The following is a 23,816-nucleotide window of genomic DNA, read 5'->3' on the forward strand; positions in this document are numbered from 1 at the left end:
TGGGCCTGAAGAAGGAAGAGGAGGAGATGACCGAGCAATGAAAGAGAACAAGGTTGCTGAGAAAGAGGGCTGGGCCACCTGCTGCAGCCTGGCATGTGCAGTGCACCCAGGGGCTCGGTAGAGAGCACTCAGGGCTCCTGGAGCGTCAGGCGAGTCCACCCCCTTGGCCTAGACAGACGGCGCAGGTGCGGCAGGAGGGAGCCGCTGATTTACATCCTATAGGTGGGGGGAAAACCCAGGAAGTGCAGCCGGGCACTAACCAAATCTGGGCTAAGAATAAACGTCCTGAGTAATGAGTGGCCTGGGCCGGAGAGGGCAAGGTGGCCGCGGCCTGGCAGGCCAGGAGGAGCCGAGTAAGTAGCCGGGAAGGCGGTGCGGGGAGGGGAGGGGCACGAGGGGGTTTGGCTGGGGGCTCCGAGTGGCCTTGGGGGTGCAGAGGGAATGGCACCTATGGAAGATGGATGAGCTCGGGGCCCCCTGGGGCTTCCTACACCCCTGCACGTGGAGTGCCCAGAGACTGGGGGCCCAGGGTGGGGGCTGGCCTTGCTTTCCAGGGGAGCAGCCACGAGGCCGGAGGGTCAGCCACATGGGCAGGAAGTCCCTCTACTGCCCAGGACCCAGAGCCGGGTGGGCCAGGACATTTTTAAGACATTCTATTGACATAGAATTCTATTCTGTTGAAGTCGACACATGCAAAAGTAGGAGAGCTTAAGGAGCCTCCCACAGACATGGCCCGGCGTGTGCTTTCCAGGACCGCTGGGCCCTGCCGGGGCCTTCAAAGATCATCACAGTTTTGATCTGTAAATACCTCCGGATCTCTCTCTTAAAAACAAAACCCCAAAGGCCCTCATGCCAGGACGACTTCTGCAAAGAATGGTTCCTCAGTGTCACCGAGTGCCTGCGTTCACACTTCCTGGCTGTCTTGTGTCTTTTCCAGCTGGTTTGTTCAAGTCAGGACCCAGTCGCCATCCTTCTGGTTACATGTTATAATCTAGAACATTCCCATCATGCCTCATGTTTTCCCTTGCTGCTTTTCTTTAATTGAAGAAACCAGATCATTTATCCTGTAGAATTTTTATCAGGGGAGGTTTTGAAGCTTTGTTCAAAGGCCAAAGCAGAAGGCAGCACCCAGGTCCCTCACTGTGCAGGGCGAGGCTGTTCCATCCTCACATGCCAGGCTAGGAGCACAGCCCTTCTGTGATTCTCTTTGTGGGGAGCAGCCACATCCCAAGACGTGTCCCCAGCTACAGGCTCGAATATACGAGACTTCTGAGAGAGCTGGACCAGGCGGGGACCAGGGGTCGCTTCGACACAGGGTGGACCCCTCAGGTCCACAAGTCAGGAGCCTGCCAGACCTGGGCCTGGCACTGCCAGAGCCCGCAGGAGCAGCAGAGTCGGGCCTGGCTTCTGTAGTGCACTGACTCGCTGTGTTGCTAATTATGACTCCTTAGGAAAGCCTGTGTATTTGCCTGGGAAAAAAACATTTTAAATGATCTAACCCACCTGTTTGAGAAGTGGTAAAACCCCAAAGGACATTAAAGAAAGTAGAGATATTCTACAAGAGTAAGGGGTGGGACTTCCCAGGTGGTCCGGTGGTTAAGTCTTCCCCTCCCAATGCAGGGGATCGGGTTTGATGCCTGGCCGGGGGTTAAGATTCTCACCCTGGAGGAGCCCCTTCACCTCTCTGGGCTCCTCTCCCTCGGTTGTAAAACAAAGGTCTGCCTCTGCCCTACCAGATATCCCTGAGAAAACGCAGCCGGGCCCTGAACCCGCCAGAGCCCCATCTGAAGGGCCATAGGCGAAGGCTCTGAGAAGGACTGCAGTTGGAAACAACAAAACTAAACTCTGACTTTTCTTAGCCCAGCATTTTTCAAACTAACTTGACCACAGGGGCCTTTCTCCGTCCAATGCCTACAAGGCCAGGCGAGTGAGGGAGACGGCAGACGGCTGGGGCGCAGGGGAGCCCAGGCCTGCAAGAGCCCTCCCTCTTTCCCTATCCCGCTGGCCAGGATCAATCTCGGGTGTCTCCTGCCCTTCTTTGGGGCTGAGGATGGTTCTGGAACCTTACGTAGGTCCCGGGGGTGGAGGAGGGGTGGGCAGGGACAACGCCCTTTGGTCAGCCGGGCGGCTGTCATCTGGCCCAGTGGCTCAGTGCCTCTCGACCGTGAGTGGGTCTAGGTGGCTCCCGTCTACCTCTGTCCACCAGCCATCACCTCCCAGAGGGCTGGGGGGTGGCTGGTGTCCCCTCCTTTCTCCCCAAACGAAGGAAGGACCATCAGGAGTCTGCCTTCAATTCTGGTTGGCCCTTTGGCTTTTTTTTTTTAACTAATGTATAATTGATTTACAATGTTTGTGTTAATTACTGCTGTATAGCAAAACGACCGTGGATATTACAGGATACTGAATATAGTTCCCTGTGCTATAGAGTAGGATCTTGTTGTTTATCTATTTTATACATAGTAGTGTGTATCTTGAGTTTTTTGCTGTCTCATTAGTTGTATCTGAAGTAGCGTTTTGGAGAAGGAAATGGAAACCCACTCCAGTGTTCTTGCCTGGAGAATCCTAGGGACGGGGGAGCCTGGTGGGCTGCCGTCTATGGGGTCGCACAGAGTCAGACACGACTGAAGTGACTTAGCAGCAGCAGCAGCAGCAGCAGTGTGTATCTTGGGTTTTTTTGCTGTCTCGTTAGTTGTATCTGAAGTAGCGTATTGGAGAAGGAAATGGAAACCCACTCCAGTGTTCTTGCCTGGAGAATCCCAGGGACGGGGAGCCTGGTGGGCTGCCGTCTATGGGGTCGCACAGAGTCGGACACGACTGAGGTGACTTAGCAGCAGCAGCAGCAGTGTGTATCTGCTAACCCCAAACCCCTAATTTAGGTCCTTTGCTTCATGAATAGATGCCAGTCCCAGGTTGGGAGCCCAGAAAGTATAAAAGGTACAGAACACAGCCTTCCTCTCCTTCAGGTCCTCCATCTGCCCAGTTTTCCTGTCTCTTCTGCAATATATAGCTTTGTTAAGAGAATTTACATGACATAAAGTTCACCAGTTTAAAATCTACAACTCAGTGTTTTCAGCATATTTACAGAGTTGTGCAACATCTCTGCAATCTAATTTTAGAGCATTTTCATCGCGCCTGAGTCCTCCCCACCCCCAGCCCCAGGCTGCCACTGTCTCTAGATTCGCCTATTTTGGACATTTTCTAAAAATGGAATGTGCTCTTTGATGACTGGCTTCTTCCACAAGCACAATGACTTTGAGGTTCATCCATGTGGCAGGGTGTCAGTACTTCACACCTTTTCATGGCCAAGTCACATCCCGTTGTATGGATGGAGCGCATCTCTTATGGCTCCTGGTGGCACTAGTGGTAAAGAATCTGCCTGCAACGCAGGAGATGCAATGGACACAGGGTCGATCCCTGGGTCAGGAAGATCCCCTGGAGGAGGAATGGCAACCCACGTCAGTATTCTTGCCTGGAAAACTCCATGGACAGAGGAGCCCCATGGGCTACAGTCCATGGGGTCGTAAGTGTCTGACATGACAGAGCACACACTCCTACATTACTATGGACGTTCTGTGTTTAACATTCTGAGGAACTGCCAGACTGTCTTCCAAAGTGGCTGTACTGTTTTCCAGATCCTGATGAACACACAAGGGTTCCATTCTTCCCTACCTTCCCTAACACTTGTCCGTGCATTCATTTCTGCCATCCCCGCAGGTGGCTCAGTTTGGTTTTGATTGTTTCCCTGACGACAAATGCTGTTCAGCATCTTCCCATGTGCTTATTAGCCATTCACACAGCTTTTTGGAAAAGTCTCGTTAACTCCCAAACCCATTTTCAAACTGGGTTATTTGTCTTTTCATTATTCAGTTGCAAAAGTTTTTGCCTATAATCTGGATACAAATCCCTTATCAGATACTCAATTTGCAAATATTTCCTCCAAGTCCATGAACTATTTTTTATTTTCTTGATGGTGTTCTGTGAAACACAAAAGTTTAAAATTTTTATTAAGTCCTATCTCTCAATCTTCTCTTTAATCATTTGTGCATCTGGTCTCACTGCCTAGCCCTAAAGCATGAAGACTTACTCCTGTTTTCTTCTAAAAGTTGTCTAGTTACATTTAGGTCTATGAGCCACTGTGAGTTACTTTCTGCTGTGAGCCAGAGGTCCACATTCACTCTTATGAAAGTGGCTATCCAGCTGTCTCAGCACTGTTGAAAACTATACTTTTTCCTGTTGAATCTTCTTGGTACCCTTGTTGAAAACCAACTGACTGTAAATGCTAGGCTTTAGTTTTGGACTCTAAATTCTATTTAATTGACCCACGTCTGTCCTTATGCCAGCACCACATCGTGTGAGTTTGTAGTACATTTTGAAATTGGGAAGTGTGAGTCCTCCCAATTTGCTCTCTTTGAAGAGTGTTTCAGCTCTTCTGAGTCTCCTGCATTTCCATATGATTTTAGGGGATCAGCTTGTCATGTTTTGCAGAAAAGCTATCTGGGAATTCGATTGGGATTGCATTGAATCTGTAGAATAATTTCAAGAATATTGCTATCTTACCACTATTAAGTCTTTCCATCTATGAATGTGGGATATCTTTCCATTTATCTAAGTCTTCAGGAATGTTTTGTAGTTTTTCAATGTACAAATTTTGTACTTCTTTCATTCAATGTATTCTTAAGTATTTTATTTAAAACACTGTTTTTGGTTTTCTATGTTTCCTTACAGTGTTTCTTTATGTATGTACCCGTAAGTGTAGATTAGAACTTTCTCCCTTTTTGCAAAAAGAAAGAGAAGAAGGGACTCTATAAGCCATGCTGTTATGGAACTTGGTTTTTGTTTGTTTTTCCGCTTAATATATCTTAGAATTCTTTCCAGAGCAATAGAGGGAGAGCGTCCTCACTCCTCTTCTTCAGCAGCATCACAATCAGTGTATCAGTGGACGCACAGTGCAGGAACGAGGACTGCTTCCCACTCCACCCGTCCTCCCTGAGGATGGCTCTGTGAGCACTTGCTCAGGACCTGCTTGGGCCCGGTACTATGGATGCCCACTAGAGTGGGCTCAGAGACAGATGAGAAGGTGTAAGGAGGCAGATGGCCACACCCCCAAATATCCAATTCAAAATAAGAAACATCAGCAGGTTGAGACATCCCTGGTGGTCCAGTGGCTAAGACTCTGCACTCCCAGTGCAGGGGGCCCAGGCTCCATCCCTCCTTAGGGAACTTGATCCCACACTCCACAACTAACAGTCTGCAGATTCCAAGTGCCACAATGACCAGGCGCAGCCAAATAAATAAATATTAAAAAGAAAGAAATGCCACCAGGTAGAGGGTGCTCAGACTACATGGCCATCCAGGAAGGCATACCTGAGACATCTCAGAGGCCTCAGGCGACATGGCAGCTGCAGGGACAAATGTCTTTGGGAAATTACAGTGTTTCGGCCACAAGTTGAGGTTCTGGGGGCAGTTCTCAGGTCCGGAGCACGAGTTTGGTGATTATGAAATGATTGTAATTAATCCATTATGTTTTTAAAGCACTTTATCCAAATAATAACTACTACCTGGCAGCTGTGTCTTGGGTCAACTCTATGCATGTCACATGCATGTCCTTAAGGAAACCTCCTCTGCAAAGGAGCGCACACAGTCCAATTTACAGAGTAGGAGAACCAGGGCGGTGCTGACCAGCTTTCCCAGGCTGACTGTGGTGACTCAGCTGCATTGCCCCCAAGCCCCCACACACATTCTGTCGCTGAAACGCGGCAAATCAGGTTTCAGAATGAGCCAACAGGAGGCCAAAACTAACAACAGGAGGAACAGGGAGGAACAGTCATCCTCACCTTTCTCTCTTCCTTCTTATCCTCCCCCTCTCCTCTTCCTCCTTCTTCCTGATTCATAAAAGAGAGACTATAAACACTGTCATTCTCCCACGTGTCGCCCCAAATGATGAAACTGCTCAAATTCTCTCGGACCCCCCAGCCCACCAGATGCTCAGGGATAGACCGCCCACTTTGCTGCCAGCTAAGCCATTTGCCCCAGATGCAAAACCCTCTGCAGTTTTTCTCCCTCCTTCCTTCCTGTCACTTAAGTCCTGTCATTGCCCTGTTTACAACAGTGGTCAAAGGGTGTCCCCGGTCACGGGTGAGTGACTGTTCTACAGTAGACACAATTTAAAGTCTGAGTTATTCCCTGACTGGTGTTCAATCGTTATGATGATGTAAACTGTGTTCATAGCTAAGCCATGTGCAGCTCACCCCAGTAACTCACCCCCAGATCCGTGGTAGATCCAGCCTCTCAACTGGGCAACCAGACTCCCTTATCTGCAGTTGCGTTTCCACTGGAGATGTTCCTCCCGCTTCCCACCTATTTTAGCTGAGCTACAGCTCCCGCTCGGCCTCCTGCCAAGTCCCAGGACGTTCTCCACCACCACTCTCAGAATTTCTACCTGCACCTCTTGGCTGCAATGGACCTGCTTTCCCCTCTCATCCATTTGTTGAAAATCAATTGACTGTACGCAGATGGAGAGCTTACTTCCAGGTTCTGTTCTATTCACTGGGGTTCCCAGCTGGCACTAGTGGTAAAGAACCCGTCTACCAATGCAGGAGACATAAGATGGGTTCGATCCCTGGGTTGGGAAGATTCCCTGGAGGAGGACATGGCAACCCACTCCAGTATTCTTGCCTGGACAAACCTATGGACAGCGGAGAATGTCAGGCTACAGTTCATGGAGTTGCAAAGAGTCGGACATGACTGAAGCAACTTAGCATGTGTGCATGCATTCTATTCACAGGTCTGACCATCTGTCTTTATTTCATCAACACAGTGCTTAGTTTAGCTTTGTAGTAAGTTTTGAAATCAGGACGTATGAGTCCTCCAACTTTGTTCTTCTTCAAGGTGTTTTTTAAATTTTTTTTCTCTTTTTTGTATTGTGTTGGTTTTGCCATACATTGACATGAATCCACCACGGGTGTACATATTGAAACATGTATATTATCATATGTGAAATGAATCGCCAGTCCAGGTTCAATGCATGAGATAGGGTGCTCGGGGCTGGTGCACTGGGATGACCCAGAGGGATGGAATGGGGAGGGAGGTGGGAGGGGGGTTCAGGATGGGGAACACATGTACACCCGTGGCGGAGTCAAAGTGGTTTTGACTATTCAGGGTCAAATGCAATTTTTAGGAGGAGAGTTTTTTAATTTGTGTGAAAAAGTCATTGGGATTGTCTTAGAGATTATATTGCATCTGTGATCACTTTGGGTGGTACTGACATTTTAACATTAACTCTTCTAACCCATGAACATGGGATGTCTTTTTTTGGATCGTCTCTAATTTCAGCAGTGTTTTCGGGTTCTCAGGGTATACTTCTTTTGTCACCTTGGTTAAATTCACTCCTAAGTATTTTTTACTTGTTTATTTATATATGTATTTGGCTGTGCCAGGTCTTAGCTGCAGCATCTGGGATCTAGTTCCCTGACCAAGGATCAAACCTGGGTCCCCTGCATTGGGAGCACGGAGTCTTAGCCACTGGACCACTAGGGGAGTCCTTCCTACTTCTAAGTATTTAACTCATTCTTATGCCTCTGTATATAGATTTGTTTTCTTAATTTCCTTTTAGGATCATTCACTGCAAATATATGTATATGCAACTGATTTTTGTGTGTTGATTTTGTATTTGCAACCTTGCTGAGCTTTCATCTTTAACAGTTTTCAGTGTTTGAAATTATTAGAGATTTTATATATAAGATCATGTCATCTATGAACAGATAATTTTACTTTCTCCTCTCCAATTTGAATACATTTATTTCTTTTTCTTGCCTAATTGCTCTAGCTGAAACTTCCAGTACTATGTTGAATTGATGTAATAAGAGTCAGCATTCTTATTTTGTTAACAGTCATAGGAGAGAAGCTTTCAATCTTTCATCATTGAGTGTGATGTCAACTATGGGTTTGTCATATATGGCTGTTATCATGCAGAGGAGGTTCTCATCTATTCACACTCTAATGAATGCTTTCATCATGAAAAGGTGCTGAATTTTGTTAAATGGTTTTTCTGCATCGAGATGTCCCTGTAGTTTTTTCCTTCATTCTTGTAACGTAGTAATATACATCAATTGATTTTCATATTTGAACATAGCACTGCATTCTGGGAAGGAATGAATCCTACTTGTTAATAATGTATAATTTTTTTAACATGCTGTTGGATTTGACTGGCTAATATTTTGTTGAGAATTTTTACATCTATATTCATAAGGCATATTGGTCTGCAATTTTCTTTTCTGACAATGTCTTTATTAGACTTTGTCATCAGTATAATGCTGGCCTATTCACTGGTCACTCATTCTCGGGAAGTGCTCTCTCTTCAACTTTTTTGCAACAGTATGGGAAGGATTAGTTTTAACTCTTCTTTAAACGTTTGGTAGAATTCTCCAGCGAAGCCGTTGAGTCCTGGGCTTTTTGCCGGAAGGTTTCTGATCACTGATTCACCCTGCTTACTTGTTATAGGTCTATTCAGATCTATACATCTATACATTCAGATCTAAACATGCATGTTTCTAGGAATTGTCTACTTATTTAGATTACCCAATCGGTTGGTGCACAACAGTTAATGGCACTCTCTTAAAATCTAGAAAATGTATACCAATGTCCCACTTTCATTTCTGATTTTGGTAATTTGGGTTTCCTCTATTTCTTTCTTAGTCAATCCAGCTAAGGTTTCCTTAAATGTCTGACTCCTCGAATAAGGGAGGAGGAGTTAGTTTCTTTGCTGTTGTTTTCATAGTTCACAATTCTCTCCTTGTCTTTGGATCTCCACGATTTCATTACGGTGTGTCTAAATGGGTCTCTAAGTTTATCCTGTTTGGAGTCCACTGAGATTCTCAAACATGTATATACGTGTCTTTGCTAAGTTTTGGGAAGTCTCAAGCCATTATTTCTTCCCTCTGGGGTTTGGAATTCCAAATGATTCCATACAGTGGTGTATTTGATGGACCCCACTGGCGACCCACTCCAGTACTCTTGCCTGGAAACTCCCATGGACGGAGGAGCCTGGTAGGCTGCAGTCCATGGGGTCACTAAGAGTCGGACACGACTGAGCGACTTCCCTTTCACTTTCCACTTTCATGCATTGGAGAAAGACATGGCATCCCACTCCAGTGTTCTTGCCTGGAGAATCCCAGGGTCGGAGAAGGCTGGTGGGCTGCCGTCTATGGGGTTGCACAGAGTCAGACACGACCGAAGTGACTTAGCAGCAGCATCATGAGTCCCTCAGGTTCTGTTTACTTTTCATCATTCTTTGTTTCTGCTTCTCATTCTAAATAGTTCAATAGTCTTATCTCTAGGCTCACTGATCCTTTCTTTTGGCTACTGATCTGCTACTGAACCTCTCTGGGGAGTCTTTACATTTCAGGTATTGGACTTCCCAATTCCAGAATTCATTTCCATCTTTTAATGGAATGTTGAGAATGGTTTGGGGTTCACAGGAAAGTTGAGTGGAAATTACAGAGAAGTCCCATATACTCCTTACCCCCACACAAGCACAGCCTCCCTCACTACCAGCATCCTGCACTAAAGTGGCACATCGCTACATTAACACATCGTTTTCACCCAGACTCCACAGTTTACATCAGAGTTCACTCTCGGTGCTGCTGACAAACGTATAAGGAAGGACTTGCACCCACCATGACAGTATCACCCAGAAGAGTCTCACGGCTCTGTATAGACCCTCTGCTCCAACTTTCTCCCTCCCTCAACCCCTGACAACCACTGATTTGTCTTCTGTTTCCAGGATGTAACACGGCTGAATCACAGTGTGTAGACTTTTTAGCTTGGCTTTTCTCACTTAGTCATATTCATTTAAGGTTCCTCCATGTCTTTTCATAGCTTGAGAGCTCACTTCTTACTAGTGCTGAATAAATTCCATTGTTTGGATGAGCCACAGTTTATCTATCAGGTCATCTACTGAAGGGTATTTTGGTTCCTTTTTTACAATTGCTCTGTTTATTCATATCCTCATTTTGTTCATACATCCTTTTGCTGATTTCCTTAAGTTTTCTGTCCATGGTTTCCTTTAGCTCATGGAACACATTTAAGACAGTAGATCTAAGATCTTTGAATAGTATTTACAATGTCTAGGTTTCCCCAGGGATGGTTTCTGTCAAATTCTTTTTTTTTCTCTCCTCTGTGAATGTGCCATATTTTCCGGTTTCTTTGCATGTTCTGTACTTTTTTGGAGAACTGAATATTTTGAGCATTATGTTGTGGTAACTCTGGAAATTTAATTCCCTCATTCCTCAGGGATTGCTGATTTTGCTGTTGTTGTTGAGAGCTGGAGTCTGTGACTTTTCCAAACTATTTTTGTAAAGTATGTATTCCTTGTGTGTGGTCACCAAAGTTTCTGTTCATCTCTGCAGTCAGCCAGTGACCCGACAAAGATTTTCCCCAAGTCTCTGTTGCTTCTGAATTTCACGATGATGATGGGTATCGGTTTGAGAGAACTTATTGTGCAGGAGACCTGATTGGTTCTTTGAATCTGGAGGCTAATGTCTTTCAAACATGTCTCTGAAACTGCCATTGGTCAACATTTATATCTCCTGAAATAATTCCATATTTTCATATCTTTTCTCTATTTTCTGGGATGTTTCTTTAATTACATCTTATAACCCTTCTATAGATGTTTTGATTCTAGCTATTATATTTTTAAACTTCTAGTCATTCTTATTTGTTCTATGCATATTATTCTTTAAAAGTAGCACATTATTGAGAACTCCTTGGCATCCGTAGTTAGGAGTCCGTGTTTTCACTCCCAAGGGCCTGGGTTTGATTCCTGGTTGGGGAACTAAGATCCTAACTAAAATAAAAGTAGCACATTATCTTTTTCATGGATGCATAAGTTCTCTTTCTGAGGATGTCTGCTGATCGTCTCTTAGTTTTCCTCTGTTCCCTGCATTGTCTCTATTGGCTTGGGGTGGGTTTCCTGTGCTTGCTTTGTCCCAGGGTCAGTTTTTCCAGAGCCAAGTCTGCTGGTTTTCTGCCACTTGCAGAATGGGGAAGGATGCATTTTTACAGGCCTAGCCATGACACTTCTGAGGTATGGCTAGGGGAACAGTGGACCTCAAAGCTACCCTCAGTTGTGTCTGAGGTGACCCCCAACCTCCTGCTTGGGTGGGTGAGGGGCCATCACCTGCCTGGGGTCAAGCCCTCTTTGTGTAAATTTCCCCCAACCCTATTCCATGGTTCTGCACTCCATCCCCGCTGTCAGAGGCACCAGAGCCTCCAGCTCTAGGAGCTTCCTAAGGTTCGGTGACCCAGTTCTGCTTCCTCCCCTGTGAACTTCAAAAGAGAGAGACATCACCTGAAGCCAGTCACCCCAGGCCACCTGCTTTCCGTCTTCCAAGATGTTGCTGTCATTTATCCCCTGCTGCAGCTACTTCTTCATTCTACTCTTGAGGATGACTATATTTTTAAAAAATTATTTATTTATTCTTTTATTTGGCTGTGCTGGGTCTTCGTTGCTGTATAGGCTTTTCTCTAGTTGCGCTGAGCGGGGGCTACTTCCTAGTTGCGGTGCTTGGGATTCTCATCGTGGAGAATGAGCTCGAGTGGAGCACAGGCTCAAAGACACTCGGGCTTCGGCAGTTGTGGCTCCCGGACTCTACAGCGCAGGCTCAATAGTTGTGGTGCACGGGCTTAGCTACTCCGCAGCATGTAGGACCCTCCTGGATCAGGGATCGAACCTCTATTGCGTTGGCAAGTGGATTCTTTACCAGAGTCACCAGGGAAGACCCCGAGGACAACTCTCTTTCCCTGTCCTTTCAGTTTGGTTTCAGGAGGGAAGGAAGAGAAGCCCCCGTGCTTAAGCTGCCAAGTCAAGTGGGAGCCATTGGTCTTTTCTTGGTGGTTTTTCATTAAAGAATAAGCAAAAACCTCACGATATGTTTAAGAGAAGTTGTTGCGGATGCAAATGCCATGAAATCAGACAGAAATTTAGAAAAGACTCAGCAACACAGGACCAGCTGGGATAAGTCCCAGGCGCCTTGTGGAGCCAAAGAACCATACACAGAAGTTCAAGACTGGGCGGTGCCAGCATCCTGCGGGCCTGTAGTTCTCAAGCTCAGACCAGGAGTCACCACTGGGAGCAGGTGTTGGGTGGGGGGCCCACGAGAGTCACCAGGGGGCAAGAAACATTCACCACCTTGACACGGTGGCTGTGGCATAGGTGTGCACACATGGATAGGTTTGTCAGGCTGTGCTTTTGAGATGTGTCACCGTGTGTCTCAGCAGAAGGGACACAAAAGGACATTTATTGAGTGCCTGCTGTTTGCTAGGCACTGGCTCGGTCTGCTTTTCTTTCTAATTCATTCATTTAATGAGCACCTAGTGATGGCCGAGGCACCACTGAGATCCTGGGGACCCAGCAGCAAACAAGTAGCGCCTGTGCCTGCCAGGCACTGCTGGTTACCCGGAAGACATCAGGGAGGTGAGGTCAGTGACGGGAGTACATGCAGAGGTGGGGCGAGGACAGGGTGTCAGAAAGGCTTCCCCGTGGGAACGAAGTTGAAACAGATCCGACGGGTCAGGAGGAAGTGAGCAGCCGCGGAGCAGGAAGAGCATCGTACGCGGAGGGACCAGCGCACGCAAGGACCCCGTGAAGGCGCGCGCCCGCAAGGGCAGAGAACAGGGCCCAGCAGGGCGCACTGTCTCGGGAGGGGCCTCCGAACCAGCGAGTCCTGGCTGGGAAACCGAGGCTCAGTGTGGCGGGTCCCGGCTGCCCAGCGAGCGTTGCTGGGGAGGAGGCCAGCTTTGTCTGTTCCCCTCCACTCACAGAGTGGGAGGCCGCCTGGGCTCCGGCCTCCAGCTGCCCTCACGCTTCCGCCTCTCAGCCCCACAGGGCCCGCGGCGGGGGGTGGCCATGGAGCCCTGCCCCGAAGAGCAGTACTGGGACTCGCTGCTGAACACCTGCGTCTCCTGCAAACCCATCTGCAGCAGCCAGATTCCGCGCACCTGTGCGGCCTTCTGCAGTGAGTTCTGGGGCCCAGGCCCTCGCTGCAGGCGAGCAGCCTCTACTCCTCACACATGGGGCCTGAGGGGGGTGGAGGAGGACAGACAGTGTGGGACCCTCTGCCTCTCGACCCTCCTGCCAGCTTGCAGCTTCCCCGGGGTGCCCTGTTCCTTCCTGCCTCAGGGCCTTTGCACAGGGATATTTAACCAGGGCTCCCTCCTGCCTGACCTTGAGGTCTCAGCACCAAGTCAGAGCTCTTCTCTGACTGCCGGATGGAGAGTAGGCCCTCCTTCTACGTTCTCTGCTTGCACTTCTTTCTGAGTCTTTTTACTATAGAAGTTATCAAACTGAGAGAGAACAGCGTGACAAACCCGTCTACCCATCAGCAGCTTTAGAAATACTGCTTTTTCGGTCCCCAATCATTGTTTTAACTTGTGTATTTTAAAGTAAATCCAAGAACTTTATCGTTTTACCTGTGAATAGTGGATCATGAATCCTTAATACATAGGCCTTCAAAATACAAACTCAACATTTTATCACTCCCAGAAGTAATTCTTTAACATCGTCTACACTCATGCCATATTCTGATTGTCTTGACAAATGTATTTTGCTTGCCTGATGGAACTCATCATGACTTGTATCATGTTCTTTCCTGTGGGTTTGTTTTACGTGTGTCTCAAGCACTAGACTGTGGGCTCAATTCCTTTCTTAAGCCTAGCACAGTGCCTGACACACAGGGCTTCATAAAATACTGGCAGAGTAGGGATCAGAGAGGCTAAGTGACTTGCCCAAGAACACACAGCGTAATAGTGGAAGAGATAGGATTTGAAAAATGACTCTCTGACACCAACACCATGACTCTGGGCCACTATCCTTTAGTGAGGTGGTCATTCATTATGTCGACCGACAAACCGGGGAAAGAGGAATGGAAATGACTACATTTCATGGTTAAAAGATGAACCATAAAGCACCGTGGCTGATGGGCTGAGGAGCGTGGAGGTTTCCTTGCAGGACGCACCACCTGAGATTGATCACTGAAGGCTGAGGATGTGGAGGCCGGATGAGGGGCAAGGGTGTCCCCTGAGAAGGGACAAGTGTGGACAAAGGCACGAGACCCGGAAAACACAGCAGAAACGCTGAGGCCCAGTGGGGAGTCTGTGAGGTCTGGCAGTGAGGGCGGTAGCCTGCGGAGCTGTCACCTACACAGGCATATGGGGGACCCGAGGAGGCTAGGAGGTCATGGCAACCCTGAGACAAGGCCACCACTAGGCTAACTCCCCCTGTGCTGGGGTTGGGGGGCCAGGGCCAGGGCAGGGCAAGGGGAGGTCCCAGATCTATGCCTCCCTGGTCTTGTTCTCTACTTTGAAAAGGACACAAGGGCTGGCATGTCTGCATTGCAAAGAGGCGTGGTGAATATTCTACTTAAACCTTTAGCATTATTCACTATGTGTCAGGGACTTCAGATCCTCATAGCAACTGTAAGAAATGACCATATTATATTGTGATTATCCCTCTCCTGGAAAACAGGAGACTGAGTCACAGAGAGGCCCAGGTGCCACGTGAAGTGGGGATGAGGGTGCCCCAAGCCTGCGTAGCTTCAAGGTCTGGCTTCTGGTACTGCCTGCAAACTTGCCTCCAGGTCACAGTTCCATAGGAACAGAATCCTCCTTAGAGACAAAGGAGACCCGCCCTGCAAAAAGGCAGGTCTGTAATGCACTCAGCACTGCTCTCTGAGCAAGTGTGGATGGGCTTCGTTTTGCTTCGCTTCTGCCCCTGGTAGTGATACATGTTTGAGCTCCTGTGACTCTCATTTATTATTAGGACAGGACGAACACTGTCGTTCAAGCTTTCCCACCTCCTGTCCAGGCCCCTCCCCAACTCACCAAAGGGTATGCTGGCTTCCTTCTCCATTCCTTGTATTTATAAGAGATATGCTTCTCCTTTATGAGATTTGAAAAATCCAACCAAGAACTCCTGTGACAATGTAATAACTTAGATATCAATGGTAAAATATAACTAGAAAATCCTTATATGGTTAGTACTAGGAAATGTACTTTTAAATAATATGTAGAGCAAAGAACAAATACTAATGAAAAATAAGAACATTTTAAACTAGATATAGAAAAAAATACTACACATCAAAACACATGCAGTGCAGCTTAACAGTACACAGTGGACAAGGTACCATCTAGTGTTTGCATCATGGAAAAGGACTGGGATTACTCTGGAATTGCTTTTGGGGAACTGGACTAGGATTTTTTTTCACTGGGATGCCCTTTGAGGCCAGACCGGCAGGTCCTGTGTGTGTCCGTCCCCCAGTAACATCACTGATCTCTGTCTCCCAGAGTCACTCAGTTGCCGCCAAGAGCAAGGCAGGTATTATGACCTGCTCCTGAGGGACTGCGTCAGCTGTGCCTCCATCTGCGGACGTCACCCCAAGCAGTGCACACACTACTGTGAGAAGACGCTGAGGAGCCAAGTGAGCCTCCTACCAGAGGTCAGGAGACAGCGGGCCGGAGAGGCCCCGACCCGAGCAGACACCCTGGGGAGGCACCAGGTGCCAGAGCACAGAGGCTTGGATGCGGGTCCAGGTAAGCTACCTGCTGTGTTTGGCCTGCGCTTTGTTCACAGTCCAAGTGGGTGGAAGGCAGGCACCAGGCCTCAATAAGGAGGGGCTGCGAAGCAGGAGTCCAGTCCATGCAAATAACCAGAAGCCAGACTGTGGGGTGGTCATCACAGGAAGAAAAACTAGGCAAAGTTTACAGAAGGCTGTGGGCAAGAAGAAAGAAGCAGAAGAAAAAAAGACCAGACAGTTGGGAGTCTCCTGACAACCCTGAATGAGCTCTCAGAACACAGGGCCACGAGTGACCAACACAGCCAACTTGTGAGCAAGACCCCCAGTCCCATTCAGAGAAACGGAGACTCATCAGGGCCTACAGCCCATGTCTGCCCTACACCGTGTCCCTCTGGAGGTCTGGGACTTACATGTGTCCCACTGTGTCCCAACACGTGTGTGTGCAGGTGAGGCCAGAGCTGGGCTGCAAGGACTGTAAACAGAAGGTGCTGAGTCCAGGCCCTGGGTCCTGAGGGGGGGGTGGGGTGGGGCGTGGAGGATGGTCACACAGCGGAGCTGACCTCTTTCCATCCCCTCCTGCTCCCCACATCCTGCCCCCCAACTCACTCCGCACCCTGCCAACCCCCACCTCGGCCCACTCCACATCTCTGGGAAAGGCCATTCCTTTGTTTGATGGCAACAGTGCAAGCTTAGCTGGGCTGGGGCTCCAGGCGTCCACACCTGTGGCCACTTCCCTCCTGTCTCTGTCTCCACGGGGCTTCTCTGTGGGTCTGTCTTCCTCTTTCTAAGGATACTTGTCACTGAATTCAGGGCCACCCTCATCCAAGGTGGCCTCACCTCCAGATCCTTACATTTTTTAAAAGAAGTTTTGTTTTGGTTGCATCGGATCTCCGTTGTGGCACACAGGATCTTCCCTGCCTCATGCAGGCTCTTTCAGGGCTCAGTAGCTGCAGCTCTCAGGCTTAACAGCTCTGTGGCACGTGGGATCTTAGTTCCTCAAACAGGGACTGAACCCCCGCCCCCTGCATTGTAAGATGGATTCTTTTTCCCCAACTTTATTTGTTTTCAGCTGCACTAGGTCTCTGCTGCTGCCAGCAGGTTTTCTCTCGTGGTGACTTGTGGGCTGCTGTCTAGCTGTGGTGCACGGGCTTCAGTAGTTGTGGCACATGGGCTTAGGTGCTCCATGGCATGTGAGAACTTCCCAGCCCAGGGATCGAACCCCTGTCCCCTGCACTGCAAAGCAGGTTCTTAACCACTGGACCAGCAGGGAAGTTCCCCAGACCCTTAACTTGGTCACATCCACAAAGGCTCCTTTCTCACAAATCAGGTCACATGTGTGTGGGGGGTGCCCACCTAGGGGGCTCCTTAGGGGCACAGTGGCATGGTAGCCTGGTGGTCAGTCTCGTCCCTGGCTTTTTGCTTATCTTGGGGCATGGAGTGTTTTCTTTTCCCATCCCCGCCACTGCCACATGTGACGTCACCACTGCGAGGGCTGCCCCCAGGCCTGAAGCCAGGGAAGAGGTGCAGACAGCCTTGTGCACCTACCTCACTCCTCCCCAGCCTGCCTGCTTGCTGGGCCAGGGCTGCAGGGATGCTGGCCAAACATTCCACTGGGTCCGGCGGCAGCCAATAGCATGGAGGCGAAGTGTCTGCCCCATTCCCCCAGAAGGCAGACCTGATCATGAGCACCAGTGGCCGTGGGCCCAGGCTCAAATCCTGTCCTCCCTTGGCCACCAGCTGAACCAAAGCCACTAGGGCCCTCAGGATGGTCACAGCGCTGCCAGTCTAGCCGGCCAGAGTTCCAGCCCAGCAGCAGCAGTTTCCAGGCGAGACTGGTTCTGAAAAAAGTGTAAAGGGTTGAACAAATCAAATGAAAAGTTCAGTTGCTGAGTTGTGTTCGACTCTTGGCAGTCCCATGGACTGCGGCACGCCAGGCTTCCCTGTCCATCACCGACTCCTGGAACCTACAGAAACTCATGTCCATTGCGTCGGTGATGCCATCCAACCGTCTTATCCTCTGTCGTCCCCTTCTCCTCCTGGCTTCAGTCTTTCTCAGCATCAGGGTCTTTTCCAATGAGTTGGTTCTTTGCATCAGGTGGCCAAAGTATTGGAGTTTCAGCTTCAGCATCAGTCCTTCCAATGAATATCCAGGACTGATTTCCTTTACGACGGACTGGTTTGATCTCCTTGCAGTCCAAGGGACTCTCAAGAGTCTTCTCCAATACCACAGTTCAAAAGCATCAATTCTTTGCTCAGCTTTCCTTATAGTCCAAATCTCACATCCATATATGACTACTGGAAAAACCATAGCTTTGACTAGATGGACCTTTGTTGGTAAAGTAATGTCTCTGCTTTTTAATATGCTGTCTAGGTTGGTCATAGCTTTTCTTCCAAGGAGCAAGCATCTTTTAATTCCATGGCTGCAGTCACCATCTGCAGTGATTTTAGAGCCCCAAAAATAAAGTCTCTCACGGTTTCCATTGTTTCCCCATCTATTTGCCATGAAGTGATGGGACTGGATGCCATGATCTTAGTTTCCTGAATGTTGAGTTTTAAGCCAACTTTTTCACCTCTTTCACTTTCATCAAGATGTTCTTTAGTTCTTCTTTGCTTTCTGCCGTAAGAGTGGTGTCACCCGCATATCTGAGGTTATTGATATTTCTCCCAACAATCTTGATTCTAGCTTGTGCTTCATCCAACCTGGTAATTTGCATGAGGTACTCTGCATATAAGTTAAATAAGCAGGGTGACAATATGCAGCCTTGATGTACTCCTTTCCCGATTTGGAACCAGTCCATTTCTATTTCTAACTGTTGCTTCTTGACTTGCATACATATTTCTCAGGAGATAGGTCAAGTGGTCTGGTATTCCCACCTCTTTAAGAATTTTCCACAGTTTGTTGTAATCCATACAGTGAAAGGCTTTGGCGTAGTCAATAAAGCAGATGTTTTTCTGAAATTCTCTTGCCTTTTCGATGATCTAACGGATGTTGGCAATTTTATCTCTGGTTCCTCTGCCTTTTCTAAATCCAGATTGAACATCTGAAATTTCTTGGTTCATGTGCTGTTGAAGCCTAGCTTGGAGCATTTTGAGCATTACTTTGCTACCGTGTGAGATGAGTGCAATTGTGTGGTAGTTTGAACATTCTTTGGCATTGCTTTTCTTTGGGATTGGAATGAAAACTGACCTATTCCAGTACTGTGGCGACTGCTGAGTTTTCCAAATTTGCTGGCATATTGAGTGCAGCACTTTCACAGCATCATATTTTAGGATCTGAAATTGCTCAGCTGGAATTTCATCACCTCCACTAACTTTGTTCATAGTGATGCTTCCTAAGGCCCACTTGACTTCACACTCCAGGATGTCTGGCTCTAGGTGAGTGATCACACCATCATGGTTATCTGGGTCATTAAGATTTTTTTGTATAGTTCTGTGTATTCTTGCCACCTCTTCTTAATATCTTTTGCTTCTGTTACGTCTATACTGTTTCTGTCCTTTATTGTGCCCATCTTTGTATGAAATATTCCTGTGGTATCTCTAATTTTCTTGAAGAGATCTCTAGTCTTTCCCATTCTATTGTTTTCCTCTATTTCTTTGCATTGATTCCTGGAAAACCTGCTTGGAAATGAACCCAGCACTGCCCCTGGTGGCAGTGCTCAGAACTGCGCCTGCCAGCCTGGTTCTCAGGCAAGCACGGAGGTCAAGTCCTTTTCAGACAGAAGTCCCTGGGCCTGGGGTCAGCAGACAGAGGCACCGGGCCAGACCGCTCCATCCCAGGGCCAGGTCACTAGGGCCGAGACAGGGCAGTAACCAAGCTGCAGACCTGAATGGCTTGGTGACTGAGCACAGGAAGCAGAGCAGAGGCGGGGACCCTGTCCTCCCATCTGGCAGCCAGCAGGCTCCCCGCTCTTTCCTGTCTGGAAGGGGTGACATGCATGAGTTGTGATGGGAGAGAAAAGGCATTAAGACCGAGGTTTGGGGCACTCTCCCCAGAAGCAACGCCTGCTGGAGGCGGGGTTGTCAATTCCCAGGTGTTCCCATCGAAGCACATCTCATCCCAGGCTGTACCCCAAGTGCCCGCCTTCCCCTCCCTCCTCACTGCCTGCCCCTGAGGTCCGGCCCATCTCAGTATCCATCATGCAGCTGGTCCTCAATCAAGGACTGCATCCACATCACCGGAAGTGATAGTGCAGAGTCTGGGAGACTCTGAAAGCATGCCTGCGTCTCCAGCCTGGGTGCAGCTGGAAGGTGACATGTTCTGCAGTTTTAACTGCACTTCTTCTTCGGGCCAGGGCCTCTGTGAGGCATGGGCAGGGACCAGGGGGGTCAGGCAGGAACTAGTTCCATTTCCCTGGGAAGCCCCAGATCTCGGTCTGGGCCAAGGGACAGAAAGAAGGCAGAACCTGCCTTTCAGAAGCAGGGTCCCTGCTCAGGTTGTCTAGTGTGGCATCTGAAAGCAGCTGAACTCTCAGATAGCAGGAGACCACCCCTGTTCTCACTTCTGGTTCTGGGGGTCTGGGCAGGGAGAGGAAGGGGCTCGGGGGGCTTGGAGGGCAGGTCCCTGCTGATGGTGCCGAGGGTCACCATGGCAAGTGGATGGTGCTGTGGATGGAGTCACCTAGAGGCTTGGCCCTGATGCTGCGGTGACTGAACCATGCTTCTCCTCGTTCTAGTTCAAGGGGGACACTCTCTATGGGGCTTCTTCAGCCGGCTTCTCACATGGAGGCTCAGGGCACACAAGAAAGCAGAGCAGCAGCTGACAGGCCTCCTCGGGGCACAAGCCAGGCCCTGTGTCACCCTGGCTACGTTCAGCTGGGCACAACGGGGGGCCCAGCCCAGCCTGACCTGAGGGCGGAAATCAGGAACCATTTCCGAATGCCAGCAGCCAGTCTCCAGTCAGTCTGAGCGTTGGAATTCACGCTGAAAACACCTGAAATATGCAGATGTGTGGTTGTGAATTGACCTGGCGGTCCTGTGTACTGAGCAGCGTCAGAGAACAGACGCTGGTGGCTGGTAATTCTGCCTCTGACGGGAAGGCTTGTCCAGCCGGCCTGATGGTTTCCCTTTATCCTGGGGTGTGTAGGAGCAGACGGGGAGACCTGGGAGCTGGGAAACATGGTGTCACCTGGTTCTGTACACCCTGTGACCTCTCCCTAGATCCTCTCACGTCTCAGGATCTCGGCCTCCAGATCTGTAGCCTCACTCAGGGTCTTTGCTTTCCCTCCCCCACCCACGGCCTCTCTGAGCTCTGGTCAGCACTGCTGGCCTGAGGTGGTGACACCAGCCCGCTCAGAGCTCTGTAAACATCAAGGCAGCACAGGCCAGCAGTCATTTTATACAGCTCTCTCTCGGGAGTGTGTGTAAGGAAGAGGACCAGTGTCCACGCTCATCATGTATGTGTGTGGCTGGCCCGGCCCTGGCCTGGCGTCCATCAGGCCTGCCACTGATTGCAGCTCTGCAATTGGGATTCTGAGGCTCAGTTTTGTTTCCTGCAAGATGGACCATAAGACGGTGCAACCACTGTCGAAAACCGTCAGGCTCCTCAAACAGCTCAACACAGAGCTGCCATCTGCCCCGCACTCCACCCCCGGGATGCGTCCATGAGAGTGAACACAGGGTCCACGTGGAAACCTGCAAGCTTGACACCACATCAGTGTTCCCTGTGGACAGACAAATGACACACGTGACCACAGGCCTGAGCTTTGGAAACACACTAAGGGGCTGACACAAAGGCCCCGTGCTGCAAGGGTCTGTCGGTGGCCAGAACTGGTGCAGAGACAGCCTAGTGGAGCCTGGGAGAGGGGGGTCACCACGATGGGTGCGGTGCTGGGCCCGCCCCCAGGCACACAGGCAGCGGCTGCACAACCCTGCAAACACACTGAACCCCTGCCTCCTCTGCTTTACAGCTATGTAGCCATGGACTACCCCTGAGTCTCCCGGCTCAGGGAGGGCCCCCGGCTTTACCCCTGCCCCCCGAACTCAGAAGCAATTGCACTGTCTCTCTCTCGAAGCTTGTGCCCCCAGGTCAGACAGACACACACCCTCCCTGGATAGCTATCTCCCTGTTCACCCAGCCACCTCTGGTACTGCCGCAAGTCACACGCCAAAGGAGACGAGACAACAAAAACGGTGTCCAGCTCCACCATCTCAGAGGCTGCTCCAGGCCGGGGTGGGAGCAGGCTGAGCCTGACCCTCCAAGGGGGTGAAGGGTAACCACAGAGCTTGCGTTGGGCTGACAGGGCAAGAGTGAGCATGGAGGAGGAGGGGCTGCTCCCTGAGGAGAACTGCCTCAGGGAGGCCCTTCTCATTCTCACCCCGGCCTTGTCCGGCAGCGCCTGCAGGGCTGAAGCTGAGCGCTGACCAGCTGGCCCTGGTCTACAGCACGCTGGGCCTATGTCTCTGTGCCATCGTCTGTTGCTTCCTGCTGGCCGTAGCCTGCTTCCTCAAGAGGAGGGGGGTCCAGGTCTCCTTCCCGACCCGCCCAGGGCCGTGTCCCACGCAGGCCAAGACTTCCAAGGGTGAGTGTTCACTGGGGTCCCAGGCATCTCTCTGTTCTGGCCCTGCCCCGTTTCTAAGTGGACAGCGCCAGGCAGCTCCTCCTGGGGAGGCCTGGGGCTGGTCGGTGCAGCACCCACTCAGACTAGATGAACCAGGTCAAACATCAAGGCGAGAAGAGCAGGGGCTTGAGGAAGGGTGGGTGGACGTATGGGGTGGGGTGGGGGTGCGGGGCCCACAGCGCTAAAACTGGAGGTGGTGGGTCCCCTGGCGCTTTGGGACTGTAAGGCCCGCACCTGCACATCCGCCCCTGCGAAAGGGGAGGGCGTGGCTGGGCTGCCTGGGGGAGAGGGTGAAGGAGGAGGGGTCCGCGCCGAGGCCAACGCCCTCTCCTCCCTGCACAGATCACTGGATGGAAGCCGGCTGCGTGGCAGGGACGCCGCCCGAGCCGGTGGAGACATGTAGCTTCTGCTTCCCGGAGTGCAGGGCGCCCACCCAGGAGAGCGCAGGCGCGCCCCCGACACCTGGGTCCGAGCGCACAGGGAGGAGGGCTCGCCAGGGCCAGAGCGCAGCCGGGCAACCCTGCGTGCGCGCTGTGAACGGCGGGATCGAGGTGGTATACACACCAGCGCAGGAAGGAGGCCTGGCCACGTGAACCTGGGGGAATGGTGAGGGGGGAGAGGGAGAGAAGTGGGGGACGGGGGTGGGCAGAAGGGGAGGAAGAGGTGATGGGGGCGGAGGGGAGAAGAGCTGGGGAAAAGGGCCAGGGACCCCGTTCTTGACCCCAGGTCTCCACTGTAGGTCACCGTCACCTCAACGCACCTGCGGTAAAGGCACCGCCCCTGCTGGACTCAGCCCCGGGGCCCCTTCGCGGAAATAAAACCTCCCACACTGCCCGTTCCTCACTGTCCTGGTTTGGGTCGTGTCTCCCTGTGGTGACCACCCAGTTTCACGGCTCCTGCTGCCCCTGGGTTCCAAGCCTGGTCTCCGCGGATCTGAGATCACATGTGGACAGAGGTGGCGGGCTCTGCATGTGGCCGACACATGGGGCACTAGGGCTGTACCAGCTTGCATCAATCTCACAAAACCCATTCCCTTCCGTGTCTCCTCAGGAAGGCATGAAGCAGTGTGCCTGTGTGTGCCCTGTACGTGTCTATGTGCAGCGCTGCCTCCACCAGTCAGGGGCATGGGGTGGACAGAAGCTTCAGCCCAGGCATCAAGCTGCTTGGAAAGCCTGGGACCATGCCATGAGTTCACAGGCAGGAGTGTGCTCATTTAGACACCAACCTGCACTACTGTTCAGCATTTTTCTTTACATCAACTTTTCTTTCAGACCTACTTGGTAAATTTTATGGATTTTGACCGGTAACACTGTATCTGAGCATTCACAAATTTTTGATGTTACATATATTTTACGTGTGTGCGTAGTCGCTCAGTCATGTCCGACTCTGTGAGTCCATGGACTGTAGCCCACCAGGCTCCTCTGTCCATGGGGATTTTCCAGGCAAGAATACTGGGGTGGGTAGCCTTTCCCTTCTCCAGGAGATCATTCCAACCCAGGGATCGAACCCAGGTCTCCTGCACTGCAGGCTGATTCTTTACCCTCTGAACCACTGGGGAAGCCCATATGTTTATACCAATATCTATATGATATATATATTCTCTGTATATTTATATATATTATACATATATTTTATATCAATATGAGCAACGAAACCTATATTTTAGTAGCATTTAAACCTGAGAATACCA

At 50.1% G+C, this 23,816-nt stretch overlaps 1 protein-coding gene across 2 annotated transcripts; it reads left to right on the forward strand.

Moving 5' to 3' along the window:
- The first annotated feature begins 228 nt into the window (after positions 1-228).
- TNFRSF13B (TNF receptor superfamily member 13B) lies at positions 229-22,989 on the forward strand. 2 transcript variants are annotated; one of them, XM_070389654.1, is made up of 6 exons: positions 229-353; positions 12,876-13,013; positions 15,340-15,585; positions 21,902-22,087; positions 22,469-22,732; positions 22,866-22,989. In XM_070389654.1, the coding sequence occupies exons 1-5, from the start codon at positions 293-295 to the stop codon at positions 22,717-22,719; spliced, it is 882 nt and encodes a 293-aa protein (XP_070245755.1). In that variant the 5' UTR covers positions 229-292; the 3' UTR covers positions 22,720-22,732; positions 22,866-22,989. The 2 variants fall into 2 exon arrangements, with proteins under 2 accessions (XP_070245755.1, XP_070245756.1); XM_070389655.1 differs by lacking the exon at positions 12,876-13,013 and having other exon boundaries at positions 275-353.
- The last annotated feature ends 827 nt before the right edge of the window (positions 22,990-23,816 follow it).

Source organism: Bos mutus, chromosome 19, assembly GCF_027580195.1.
Source record: "Bos mutus isolate GX-2022 chromosome 19, NWIPB_WYAK_1.1, whole genome shotgun sequence".
Taxonomy (NCBI): Eukaryota; Metazoa; Chordata; class Mammalia; order Artiodactyla; family Bovidae; genus Bos; species Bos mutus.

What these genes read in the sequence shown, in the direction of transcription:
- TNFRSF13B (XM_070389654.1), top strand. Translation starts at nt 293, where the DNA reads ATGAGTGGCCTGGGCCGGAGAGGGCAAGGTGGCCGCGGCCTGGCAGGC. An exon ending in GGCAGGCCAGGAGGAGCCGA is followed by an intron (nt 354 to 12,875) that starts GTAAGTAGCCGG and finishes TCCGCCTCTCAG; the next exon opens with CCCCACAGGGCCCGCGGCGG. An exon ending in CACCTGTGCGGCCTTCTGCA is followed by an intron (nt 13,014 to 15,339) that starts GTGAGTTCTGGG and finishes TCTGTCTCCCAG; the next exon opens with AGTCACTCAGTTGCCGCCAA.